Source organism: Pinus tabuliformis, chromosome 7 (genome assembly GCF_031772625.1).
Source record: "Pinus tabuliformis cultivar Carrire ecotype Pingquan chromosome 7, CPIR1, whole genome shotgun sequence".
Lineage (NCBI taxonomy): Eukaryota > Viridiplantae > Streptophyta > Pinopsida > Pinales > Pinaceae > Pinus > Pinus tabuliformis.
In genome coordinates, this window is record NC_142293.1 from 1,799,399,371 (window position 1) to 1,799,412,355 (window position 12,985).

The 12,985-nt window shown below is 41.0% G+C and overlaps 1 protein-coding gene across 2 annotated transcripts in view; it reads left to right on the plus strand.

The window, feature by feature from the left end:
* Positions 1 to 12,985, plus strand: part of LOC149255543 (protein CHROMATIN REMODELING 35-like) — a 274,333-nt gene that overhangs the window by 146,519 nt on the left and 114,829 nt on the right. For both annotated transcript variants that reach the window (XM_089460510.1, XM_089460509.1), the window contains exon 3: positions 4,226 to 5,445. In XM_089460510.1, the coding sequence (XP_089316636.1) occupies positions 4,690 to 5,445 (756 nt within the window). In that variant the 5' untranslated portion in view covers positions 4,226 to 4,689. The remainder of the gene's footprint in view (positions 1 to 4,225; positions 5,446 to 12,985) is intronic.

Below are 12,985 nucleotides of genomic sequence, written 5' to 3' on the forward strand. Positions count from 1 at the left end.
TCCTTAATCAGTTCCAAGGTTCACAAGTTATGAACCTCTTATTCTTTTATCTCAGGCCCAAAGTGCTCTGTGTTCATTTTCTTCTGTTCTTTACAGAATTGGGATGCTCAAATGAGGTTGAATGAGACCATATTTATATCAATGTTGAATTAATCGTTATCGGGATAATATCGGCGGGAGGAAAAAATCGTAATTATTGGGAAATAATCGGAAATAATCGGGGAAAAATCGTTTGGTACAAAAATATTCATTTTTTTCAATTTTTTTAATATCTAAACCATCTACAACATAAAATAAATATATTGACACATAAATATGATAAAAGAACTAATATATAAGATGTTTAATATCATTTCTAATGCTAAAATCACACATAACATTGAATCATGTCCTAGATAGTAAGTCCTGACTCTTGAGTCCCAACTCAGCCTCAAAATATCAACAAAAAATATAATAATGTATCTCATCATGTCATAATGTCATATACAATAAAATGAAGAAAATAACTAAAGTCTAATCCTATTGATTTCCTCTGCCCCTCTTGCGAGAAAATGCCACAGCTTTCCCTTTCCCTCTAGATGTAGATGTTGGTGCTGGTGGAGTTGGCAGTGGAGTCTGCTGTGCTCTAGAAGCTGAAGAACTAGAAGTAGGAGCTATAGGAGGTAGACCACGTCCTCTACTGGTGGCAGGGGTAGCCCAGGCAGGTGGTGTCACCTGGAAACATTACAATCTCCCAATCCTGAAATCCTGAAAAAATGATAAGTCTGCTGGATTTTGAATGAAATCTAAAATTCTACTTTCTCCATATGAAATCCAATGAGGCTGGAACCACTCTCAAACATCCTGAGTCATTTCATGGTAATGTTAAAAATTTAAGTAAAAGGATGAAAATGACTTTTACTTTAAGAATTTAACATTACCATGAATAGCATATCAATACTAGGGCCTAGATTTGATCATTAAGCTGCCCCACTCAAAAATTATTTGTTTCTTTAAAAAAAAATTGCATTTCGAACATTTAGCATCCCTTATAAAACCGCGCTACCCCGACCCTCGGCGATAAATTGGGAAAAAATCGTGTATAAAAAAAAAACGCGAGTATTACTCGCGATAATATCGGCTTTGGGAAAAAATTGCGATATCGCGATTTTAATAACACTGATTTATATTAATTCTTTCATTATTCAATAGACACGACTATTGGGAGGGGACGACTTGTTCTTGTAGGCCGACATGTCCACTTGAACAACTATGTCTCTTGATGGGGCCAATATGAGTATAAGGAGGCAGACGTAATGGAAATTGGGCAGATCACAGTGTTTTGTAGTGAATCTTGTCACATTTGTTGCTCACTTTCCTTGGCAGTTCTTAGCAGGTTCAACAGAGACTTTTGGAGTTCTCCTGCACTCTTTGAAGGGTACAAGTCTCCATATGGAGCCACTTGTTACACCACAAAATACAGGGGCATTTTGGGCATTTTGTTTTTAAGGAGTTTTTTGATGAGATGGGACTTTGTTAGAAGAAGATTAGTGTGCCATTGGGATCCTCATCTATTGTATAAATGGAAAGAAGCAAGGGCATGCTATATGGCTGGAAACAGTATAAACAAAGAAGAATGGGAAGAGCACTTGTGATCACTTTTTTGTAAGCAACTTTTCTGAGTAGGATGCACAGATGACACTGATCTATCCCTTTACCACACAACAACAAGAATGCATGGTTATTATCACTGTTGATAATATCGGCGATATATCGCCGAATATCGGAAATATCGCGATATTTTTCGGCTCCGGCGAGCCGAAAAATATCGCGCGACGATCTAAAATATCGCCGGGCGTGTTTTTCCGCAGCTATAACAAACGAAATTTTTTCTTCATTTCTGTTTCTAAGTGTTGGAGAAGAAAGGGAAAGAGTTTTGTGGTGCTTGTCAAGGAGGGTTTGAAGATCAAACGACGATTATCACCACCAATTAAGATTTTTTTGTGGATCAAAGATTGAAGAATAGTGAGACAAACTTCATTTCTTCCATTAGTAGGTATGTTCTTAAAAACCCCTATGTTAATGATTTTTTCATAGATTTAGGGTTATGCTTGCTTGCCTCTTTGCCTACCAACATTTTGTTTCTTTGTTTTTTTCCATTTGCTATGATTTTCATGCCCATGAACCAATGCAAGGGTTTTCTCCATATTTGGACAGCAAGCTTCATTTTTTTTTTTCAACTTTCTTATGAACCCTCTTATTGCCATTTTTCATTCACATTGCAAAATGCAAATAATGTAGTAATTTTTTTTGAATGAGGTTGTTATTACTTATTATTTTTTCATTTTGTGTTGGGGGGTTTAATGCCAATTTTTTGTTTTTTTCTGTGCCCTAGGTTTGAATTAGTTCACTACAAATGTCAAATATGGCAAAAGCCTTGGACCCATTTTGGGAGTATGGGGAGGCTGTTGGTGGGGCAAATTAGGCATATATATCATGCAACTTGTGTGGGACCAAGATGTCAGGAGGGATTACACGATTGAAATACCATCTGGCTAAACTCTCTGCATATGATGCAGATGTGATGCCTTGTATGGTTTCTAGTGCAGAGGTTATACAAAAAGCTCGTGAAGCAATTGTTGAACAAGACAGAAAAAAAGCTGCTAGGGAGAGGCCAATGGTCTCAGATAGATAGCTGCTAGTTTTATTTGTTTTGCAACTTTTGCTACATATAAGTTTATAACTCATGATGATGAAATACTTTTAAAGTTTTATATATGTGATGTTGTTTTGTTTGAGTCCTTGATTGGACAATTATCACTATCAGGGATCAGCAGGATATGTGATGTTATTTTGTTTGAGTCATTGATTGGACAATTATCAATTTATCACTATCAGGGATCAGTAGGATATGTGATGTTATTTTGTTTGAGTCCTTGATTGGACAATTATCAGGGATCAGCAGGATTTGGTATCGCCTTTGAAGTTTGATGTATCATTTCTATTTGACATCATATATATCAATGCCTTCTTCATATTTATGTGCCAATGTGTTTAGTTCATGTTGTTATTGCTTTATATGTTTAGAAATCTGAAAAAAATGAATATATTATGCATTTTTTATGCTTGCCGATATTTGCCGATATTTTGCCGATATTTTCGCTGATAAGATATTTTCCGGACCCTCGCCGATACTTTCCCGATACTGATATTATCAACACTGGTTATTATCATTGATCTTTATGACCCTTCTCATTAAATTGTTCTAGGCAGCAATGAATATCATCACCTGGCCATATAGAGATAACAGTGTAGCAACAGACCTTCATATTATTGTAACAGTCCTCCATATTATTGCAACAATAAACCCTGCTTGGAGTATAATTAATAGTAGAGGACACCTTTTTGCTTTGGCCATCACTGACAATCAAGATGACATATCAACATTGGCAGCTAGCTCTAGCTTGCCTTGACGTCCTCTCTTTTGTACTGAACGCACTTTCAGTTTTTAGTGTTTACTTTTGTGGTCACATGTTGGACATTAATAATTTTATCTTATCATGTCTTGTATTTGTACATTATCTTATAATTTCTTTTAGGTATAGATACTTAGATCGTTGTCCATATTGGCTTTTGGTAGTATTTGTATTGGAGTTGCTTTTGCACAACCACTTTGTACTTACACTGGATGTAGTCCGTTGACCTATTTATTGTGGTCATTCCATGGACACTAATAAATTATCTTTTCTTACTCTCTTTTTGTGAAAAATGATGATTTTCATGGATGGATGGTAGTGTTTGTATAGGGGTTGCTTTCACACTCCCACTTTGTACTTACACTGGATGTACTCCTTTAATTCCATTTACCCATGTATTGTGGTCATTCATTGGTCATTAATAAATTATCTTTCCTTACCCTCTTTTTGTGAAAATTGATCATTTTCATGGATGGTTCCAAGTTCTATTACTCAAGACCTAGTTCTAGAGTGGAAACACCTTGAGCACTTTTCTGTGTTTTTGACCATTCTTGTATATATCCATTGTACAACCGTGTTTGGTCACTTCTAGACAAAACAATATCTTTTTCTTTCTGTGAATAAAATCAGGAGGCATTATTTCACGCCATAGAAATATTTAAGACATTTTTGCTTATGGTATGAAAAGAATAGTGGGAGGATGCTTTTGCACATGGAACCTCTTATATAATAGACTTTTGGCAATTCTAATATTTAATTATTTATAACAGAGTCCAAATCAACAAAGAGAAGGAAATCGAGTGGTGAAGATTATGGAAGTGTAACACCAGATGTGTTCAACTATACAGCTTGTTCTCAAGAGATGAAGAAAAAGATGCAGGAAATGCTCTCTGGGATTAACAGAACTGGACTAATTGGTCAATCAGTGAATCTTTTAGGTTCAGGATCCCCTCTAACCTTGAGAAATAGCTCAAGGCATGGTTTACCTCAGGACACTGAGGAGAAGTATTCTTGCAGAAAAGTTCTTTTCCCGTGTTCCCCAGGTTCCTCAAGCATTGATGGTCTCAAAACTATCTCTGTAGGCTCTTTAGATAAATCAAGTACATTGGATTTTGGATCTTCAATACAACATGATTATGATAAGCATTTTTCTGGCTCCCCAAAATCCTTGGATGTTTCAGGCACTGTTTTTCCTCTGCTAGAGTCTGGCTCAGATGTAATAGAATGTTGAGACATGGTTATTCAAGAAGGAGCTAAAATTTCCCAGGAGGATAATCTTCTCAGTTCAGAACCTGCAAGTGAGAAAAATGGAATGACAAAGTTGAGCATTTCTGTAGAGGTGTTGGAAGATTTATCAGCAGAAAGTACTGATGATGTAGACTGTCTACTCCTGAATGAAAACAACTTACAACAAGGGAAAGGGAAAAAACTTTGTCTTGTAGATGACACAGGTTATAAACTTGATAGTCCATTTGAGTGCCAAAGTAGTTATTACTTGCAGGAAAATGACATGGAGGAAGCACACAAGGCTAAACATGAAGAAAGTCTATCAGAAAATATTGATGGAATATGGAAAAAAGGTGAGGTCAACTGGACAGAAATGAATGAACTTGAAAGGGCTATAGAGAACTTAGAAGATAACACTGATGATTGCTGTAAAGAACTGCAGGCACTTAGAGATGTGAAAAAGGTGGCCAGAGAGGGTGGAAAAAAAGAGTTGAATTTTATGGTGGAAACTACAGAAGGTTTTGAAGATGCTACTAATGACACAGAACATTACCTTCTCCAGAACACAGAGAAATTGGATGAGAGTAAAATGGGAGAACCTGCAATGGTTGCAGAGGGCACAATTTTGGGACCTGACTTTGCTGATGATACCCAAATGGATTTACCATGGCAGAGAGACATGCAGAGTGAAAGTGATGAAGATGAAAACGATGAGTTTGCATCCATGTGGAAGCAAATGTCATTATCTTTTCAGTGTTCCAAGGTGAATGCTCTTTGTGTTTTCTACCTTTAAACTTTCGTTGAAAGTAGCAATGCTATAGACAATCATTTTAAGTTTTCTTAATATTAAATGAGGAATGCTTTACACATTACCTACCATATTCTGTTTGGCTGCAGTAAAACCAAATTCAGTAGTTCCATGGTTGTTGACATAAAATCACAGCTGCTTTTAGTGTATAAGCTGCTGCTGTTTGTCAAAATATAAACATTCATTGCTTTTAGTGCGTAAGCTACTGCTTTCTATCAAAACTTAAAATGATTGTTTCTTTTAGTGTTCTAAGCTCCTTTATATGTATACATATCTATCTGGAGAGAGATATTGCCTAAGATGTTTAGTCTTCATAATATTCCCAATTTGGGAGGAAGAACGGTTGAAAGAAAGTAGATTCAAATCATTATCAACACTATATAAAGCTTGCTGATAAAATTCCTACTAGTTTTGTATATGTACTTGTGATTGACTACATAGTATGATAGTTGTGAAATGTATTTGTCCGAATGGCTCATTGGCAGATGTGAAAATTCCTAAACCGGAATCTCTACTACAGCAACTGATGATATTTCTCCTATTTGTTAAAATTCCTTTAAACAAATTATTTGTTGTTTCCTATGACAAATATCAAAATACATACACTGCAGCCTTCACTTAATTAAATATAATGCGTAAATAAGAAGTTGAGCAAGAAAGAAAATACAACACAATGACACCGTTATTTTTGGACAAATGTCCCAGGAAAAACCCAATGCGGGAAAATCGATGTAGCAGATCTGAGGGTTTTTATTATTAAGCAGAAGTTATTTCTGAATACAAACTCTGGATGCCTTGCTGGCAACCCAGTACAAAGAATATCACTCGGCAGAAGAAATTAGTGAGATTACTTCACTCTACACTGCAAGTCCCAGTGGATCCGTCCGTTGAACCAATGAGTCCCTGACTACGTCTACGCTACCCCTATGCAGTCAAAGCCCTGTGGCTGCTCAATGTACACCTCCTCCTGTATGAAGCCATTGAGAAATGCAGTCTTCACATCCATCTGGTGGATCTTCCAACCCATCTTTGCTGCTATCAATATAATGGAGCGGATCAAAGTATATCGAGCCACGGGAGCGAAGGTCTCCTCATAATCAACTCCCTCTACCTGGGAGAACCCTCTAGCCACAAACCTCACTTTGAATTTCTCAATGCTGCCATCTGCAGCATGCTTTACCTTGTAAAGCCATCTGGAAGTAACCATGGATTTGCCCTCAGGCCTCGGCACCACCTCCCAAGCATCATTCTTCATGATAGAAGAATACTCCTCCTGCATGGCCTCTCTCCAGACCTGCTGGCTAGCTGCCTCCTCATAGCTAGAAGGCTTAGAGTCAAGGATCCTGGTACCCATTGCCATATAGCTACAAAACCTCTTAGGTGGTCTACTCTCTCTGACCGGCCTCTTAGGCTCAGCAACAGATGTGGCATCTCTCAAGGTGTCTTGAAGCCACTTGGGCTTCCTCTTCCCTGAGCGTACTTCTCCCATTGGAGAATGAAACTCCTCCTCATCATCATCATCAGGAGCTTGAACTCCTGACTGTCTGTCTGCTGTCCTCCTGCCTGCACCTGAACCTGTAGAAGCTGAGGTACCGTGTGAACTGTCCATCAGTGGACTCCCTAGTGAACTGCTCTGTGGACTGCTCTGCATGCTGCCCGGAGCACCACCCCTCTGGCTCGGCGAGCCACTGCTCACTGACGGACCTGACATCCTCATAGATGTACCTCCGGATCCTCCTGATCCCTGCCCACTGGATCCCTGTGACTGACTCAACTGCTGCTGAGGGTCTAGCTAATCCAGATACTCTAACTCTCGTGACCTCCTAAAGGCCCTGTCCTCTTCAAACTTCACATCCCGCCTGACAACAACTTTCCTCTGTGTAGGAATGTAAATCTGAAAGGCCTTTGAGGTCTCACTGTAGCCCACAAAGATACCCTTCTCTGCGGTGGGCTCTAGTTTGGTCCTCTTCTCCTTGGGTATATAGGAGTATGTAATGCACCCAAAGATACGAAGATGACCAATATCAAGCTTCTTCCCAGAAAAAGCCTCTTCCGGAGTCATGTGCCCCAAGGCACGATGCGGACTCCTATTCTGCAAATAAACAGCTGTGTTGCAGGCCTCTGCCCACAAGAACAATGGCAACCCCTGATCATGTAACATGGCTTTGGCAGCCCCTCTGATGGATCTGTTCTTCCTCTCCGCAACCCCGTTCTGCTGGGGGTTGTAAGGAACAATGAACTCCCTCCTAATGCATGCCTCCGCACAATAGTCAACAAACTCTCCAAGGGTGTACTCTCCCCCATTGTCCAACCTCAGGGACTTGATCTTCCGACCTGTCTGTGTCTCCACAAGAGCTCTAAACTCCTGAAACCGCTTGAATACCTCACTCTTGGTCTTCAAGAAATAAATCCAGGTCCTCCTGGAGTGATCATCAATGAATAAAACATAGTACTCATATCCACTAAAGGAAACATGAGACATCCGACTGCTCACATCGGAATGAATCAAATCAAGTATCCCAGTCACTCTGCTGTCACTGCTGGGAAAAGGGGATTTGGCAAACTTGCCCATCACACATCCTCTGCAAGTATCAAAGTGATCAGTACTGAAATCTGGCACACCTGTAGTGATCTCCCGCAAGGTCCTCAAGGCTCCATGATACATATGCCCCATCCTGCGGTGCCAAATCTCACACAGCTTAGAACTGCTAGCTCTGCTGTCGGTACTACTGCTCAATGCCAAAAGGGGTTGGAATGCAAACTTGTACACCTTTGCATGGCGTACACCTATCACTCTAGCTGAATCAGCTAGAGTGCCCCTGGGATACATCAACGCCTGTCCTCCCCTGAACAGTACTTCATATCCTTTGTCCTCCAAAGCTGAGATGGATATGAGGTTCTTCCTCTTCCCTGGCACATAAAGAACATCTGACACCTTCAAGGGAGGTTTGGACTCCCTCTGAAATGTCAGTGTCCCCACACCAACTGCTCTAACAAATCTGTCATCATCGAGTACTACCTCTATATCAGTGCCACTCTCTGAAAGCTCTGAGAAGTACTCATTGACTCCTGTCATGTGACGTGAAGCCCCACTGTCCACATACCAGATACCCGAAGATGCTCCGCTAATCGAGGGAAAAGCATGCTCCCGCTGAACCTGTGTGGCAGGTGATCCTGCACTAGAGGACTCACACGCAGTGAACCCAAACTCCCGGTCAAAACGATTTGCAAAGTTCTCAACCTCTGCTGAAGCTGCCATGCTCTGGTTCTTCCCCTTATTCTTCTTCTTCTCCGGACACACAACTGCATAGTGTCCCATCTTTTGACAAATCCAACACTTCACCTTGGAATAGTCCTTTTGCGTGTTACCCTGTTTACCTTTACCTTTGTCTTTGCCCCCACCATTGCTTGTGGAAGCCTGCTTCTTCCCTCTACCTTTCTTGCCTCCTGCCAATAGTGCTACATTCTCATCCTACTCAACTGGCTTGGCTGCCCCAAGCTGACTTTTCCTGATCTCTGTCTGAATGCAATCATCCCAAAATCTCTCCCATGTGGGAAGGGCTCACGTGCACAAACCCCATCAGCAAAGTTCTTCCATGAACGGGGGAGGCCATTCACTGCAATCCGCACCAACTCAGCGAGTGGAATGACCTCTCCAACTGCTACCAACTCATCTCTCACATTAGTAATCTTTGTGAGATATCCAGTTGCACTATCATTACCCATCTTAATGGTCTTCAGCTTCTCCTTCAGGACCATTTTCCGGTTCTCATTGGTACTCTGGTAGAGATTGGACAATGTTGTCCACATCTCATGGGCATTTCTCTTTCCTCTCACATGAGGAATGCAATGGTCTTTGACTCCATCTAGAATCAGTCTCTTACCCTTGTTGTTCTTTCTATTATAAGCAGCCAACTGAGTAGCATCAGTAGGCACAACAACAGGGTTTTGTGTGGTATGCACTATAATTTCCCAGAGTTCTACCTCCTCAAAGATACTCTACATTCTCTCCTTTCAAACGCTGTAATTGGTATGCCCATCCAACCTATCCTCCACCCTCAATCCCAATGACATCCTGCTGTCCTAAAACTGAAAAATAGCACTACTGTAGTAAAGATAAAACTGTTGTTTGTGAAAAATCAGCTTGTTGGAATTTTCTGAGTGAAAAATCAGCAGGGTGTAACTTTCCTCCTTGCTGTCCCAAACTGCACTTCAGCACTCAAGCTCTGATACCATGTAGAAATTTCTCATTTCCCACCCCGGTTTTCAGTTTCACCTTATTTCTCCAAAATAGTTAAATGCCTTTCCCATATCCATACATTCATAAACTGGAAAATAAATTTTGCTGAAAACACAAATTCTGGAAATATTACAGAATGCTGGAAAATGCAGAAATAAATATCAGCACATACAAATAGCCATTCAACACATTTAAACACAGTGATTTTTGGTCAAGGTGACCTTGGAAAAACCCCCTACAACTCTTGGGGAAAACCAATTCGAAAGCTCATTCTTATCTATGGAAAATGCTTTTACAGTGAGAAATATTCAGCAAAAAAATCAGTAAGCAAACTTTTACAACTTATCTCATTTTCCATGCCTCACAGTCAACTGGAAAAACTTGCAAACAGCAAAACAGAACAACAATAAATGTTGTACGGCCTCCTCAATTTTTGTGCCCAAATTTCAGCCTTAAATGCTGTTGTACGGACTACCTAGAAAAGCGTGCATGCTGCCATAAATGCTGCTGTACGGTTTTCCTCAATTTCTGTGCAGAAAAACAGCAGTACAGCTGTACGGATTTCTGCCTAGAAAAGCATGCCAAGGTACAACCACTTGCTGTACAGCCTCCTTGGAATCTGAACCAAAACTGCTGTACGACCTTTCTAGAAAATCGTGCCCAAAGTTTGCCTTTCACTATGTGCTAACTCAGTTGTACGGACTTGCTGAAACGCTGCCTTGGAATGTGTGCCAAGCTGCTGCCTCTTTCTCCTCACTGTCCAGAAATCTCCCTTGCTCTCTTGCTCTCCTTCTCTCAATCTTCTCATGAAAAAAGTAATGACCTTTTCCTCCTTTTCCTCCTTCAATCTAACCCTAAGTGACTTTTGGGGAATCCCTAAATCCAATGGCGGAAATAGATTGAGATCTAGGGCTGAGATTAAATGCTCATTTAAATCTCATTTTCTATTTTTTTAATTCACCCCACTTTAATAAAGACCCACTTAGTCATTTATTTCCAAAGTCACTTTTCCTTTCTAATCTTATATTGACTTTATTAAAGTCACTTTAAAATTAGACTTTAGTAACTTTATCACTTTTAAATTAGATTTGACTTTATAAAAATTATAAAGTCACTTTAGGAGAAAAATTAAATTCTTTTGGACACTTTTCCCTAGGCCAAAGATCAAAGCCTTAGGGAACCACCTGTCCTCCGGTACCAAATTTCAACATGCGTGGGCCTGTGTCACTCCTTTTGAGGCACTGTGACACCTCTCTGCTGGATCGATTTGCTCTTAGGAGCTTTGACTTCAACCCTCTCGATGCAGAACGTCAAGCCCCCAGCAAAATCTTGAACTTCTGCTTGAAAGGTACTGTGCTGCTCTGCATGAGCCCTTCCTGGCTTTGCGTCACCCTCACTGAGCACTGCACTGCCTCCTTTGCGTCTTTCTCAGCCTCTCTGCAGCGTATTCTTGGCTCTGGAGAAGATTCTCCAGCCAAAACTATCTCTGCCCCTCTTTGCTTGATCACCACGAATCACTGCTGTATTCTCTGGCTCAACAATTCGATCTGACAGATCAACTCTCGATGTGTTTTCCAAATGACCCTCAAGCCTCCTTAAATAATCTTCTCGTTGACATTCAACGACCTAGATTAAAAGTTAATCAATCGCTAAGATCATTTTCGCTTGATCCTCATCTTCTTCTAGAATTTACACCCACAGTTAGATTAATACCCATTAATTATTTTAATTTCCTAAGCTTAGACTTAGGGTCCCATTAAATATAATTAATTATTTTAATGAAATGTCTCCGGGTGGAATTTCCCAAAACACTTTCTAGGTTCTTTGGAATACATGTGCCCAAGCCTCCCTTCAAAATTTGAGACTTAGAGCACATTCAATGCTACCAAAAATCAACACTCCCTCTTAGCGAGGAATGTGCTCTAGCAATGCCTCCCACTGAAGCATCACCCTGACTTCATAACATCGTCCTCTGTGTTGCTGATGTCTGACATGTTGTCCACCAACTATTGCATTGCTGTTGCAACTATACTGCTGCTGACACTGCCACTATCAACACTGCATCCGTACTACAACTCCCTCTAAATTTCTGCATCTGTGTTGCTGCTGGCACTGCCACTGCCAACTGCCCCTGCACTGCAAACTGCTGCTGCTACTGCATTAGCAACAGAAAAACATCCCAAATTACTAAACAAGTGTTCAACATAGATGCATCTCGATGCTGAAGATTTGACTGCTGCTAGTCCCACGCTATCCCTCTGAAGCCACTGCGTTGTTGTTGCTACTGCACTGTGCCTCCCTGCACTGCTGCAACTCTACACTACGCTTCTCAGACTTGGCATTCTAGCCACTGTGTCTGTCGCTCCAACACTTGTCTGCACCAACCGACAATAGTCCATCCTGCTACTTTTGATCTTGGTTCTCGTAACAAGGAATTGATTCGAGAGGTGGGATCCTCAAGGATCCTGCCCATATGTAGCTCTTTCAAACTACAACTCTAAATCAACCCACCTCCCTCCTAGAGGTATCTTGACTTTCATGGCAAACTCCTCCTCGATCTTCGCGGGTGTAGCCTTCAGATCATGCTTCTCATCTTTGTCCTCCTTCTTGAGAGGACACTGTGTTGCGTAGTGACCCATTTCACCACACTTGAAACATTTGATCTTTGAGACGTCCTTCCGCCTTCGCTGCCCCTGTTGCCCCTTGGATGCAAGGGCTGCATTCCCTTCCTCCTCCTTGGGATTCGACCCACTGCTGCTGCTGCTTTTGTCAAGCTTTCACTTGACTAGATCTCTCCTTCGCTTTTCCTGCTTGAGAGTTGCCCACATACTATCCCAGTCTGGCAAAGCTACCTTGCCCAAGATGCTTTGGATAAATACTTGCCACTCTTCTGAGATTGAGTTTAGGGCCAGTCTCACCATCTCGGAACCTTGAGGTGTAGACCCCACAACTGCTAACTCGTCCCACGTCTATGAAGATTCATGAGGAACAGATCTATGTGCTCCCTGTTTTGCATCTGTGCAGATCTCAGTTTCTGCTCTAAGTACATCTTCCACTGCTCGAAAGATCCTTGATACAACTTCGCCAAGGCATCCCACATCTCCTTAGCAGTCCCTCTGCTAGTGATGTGACAAACCACATGATCCTTTACTCCATCAAGGATCATCCTCTTGGCCTTCGCTATTTCTCCCTTGTACTTCTTCAACTGATCTGGATCCGCAGGCTCATCCACCATGTTGTCGACATAGACCTTGA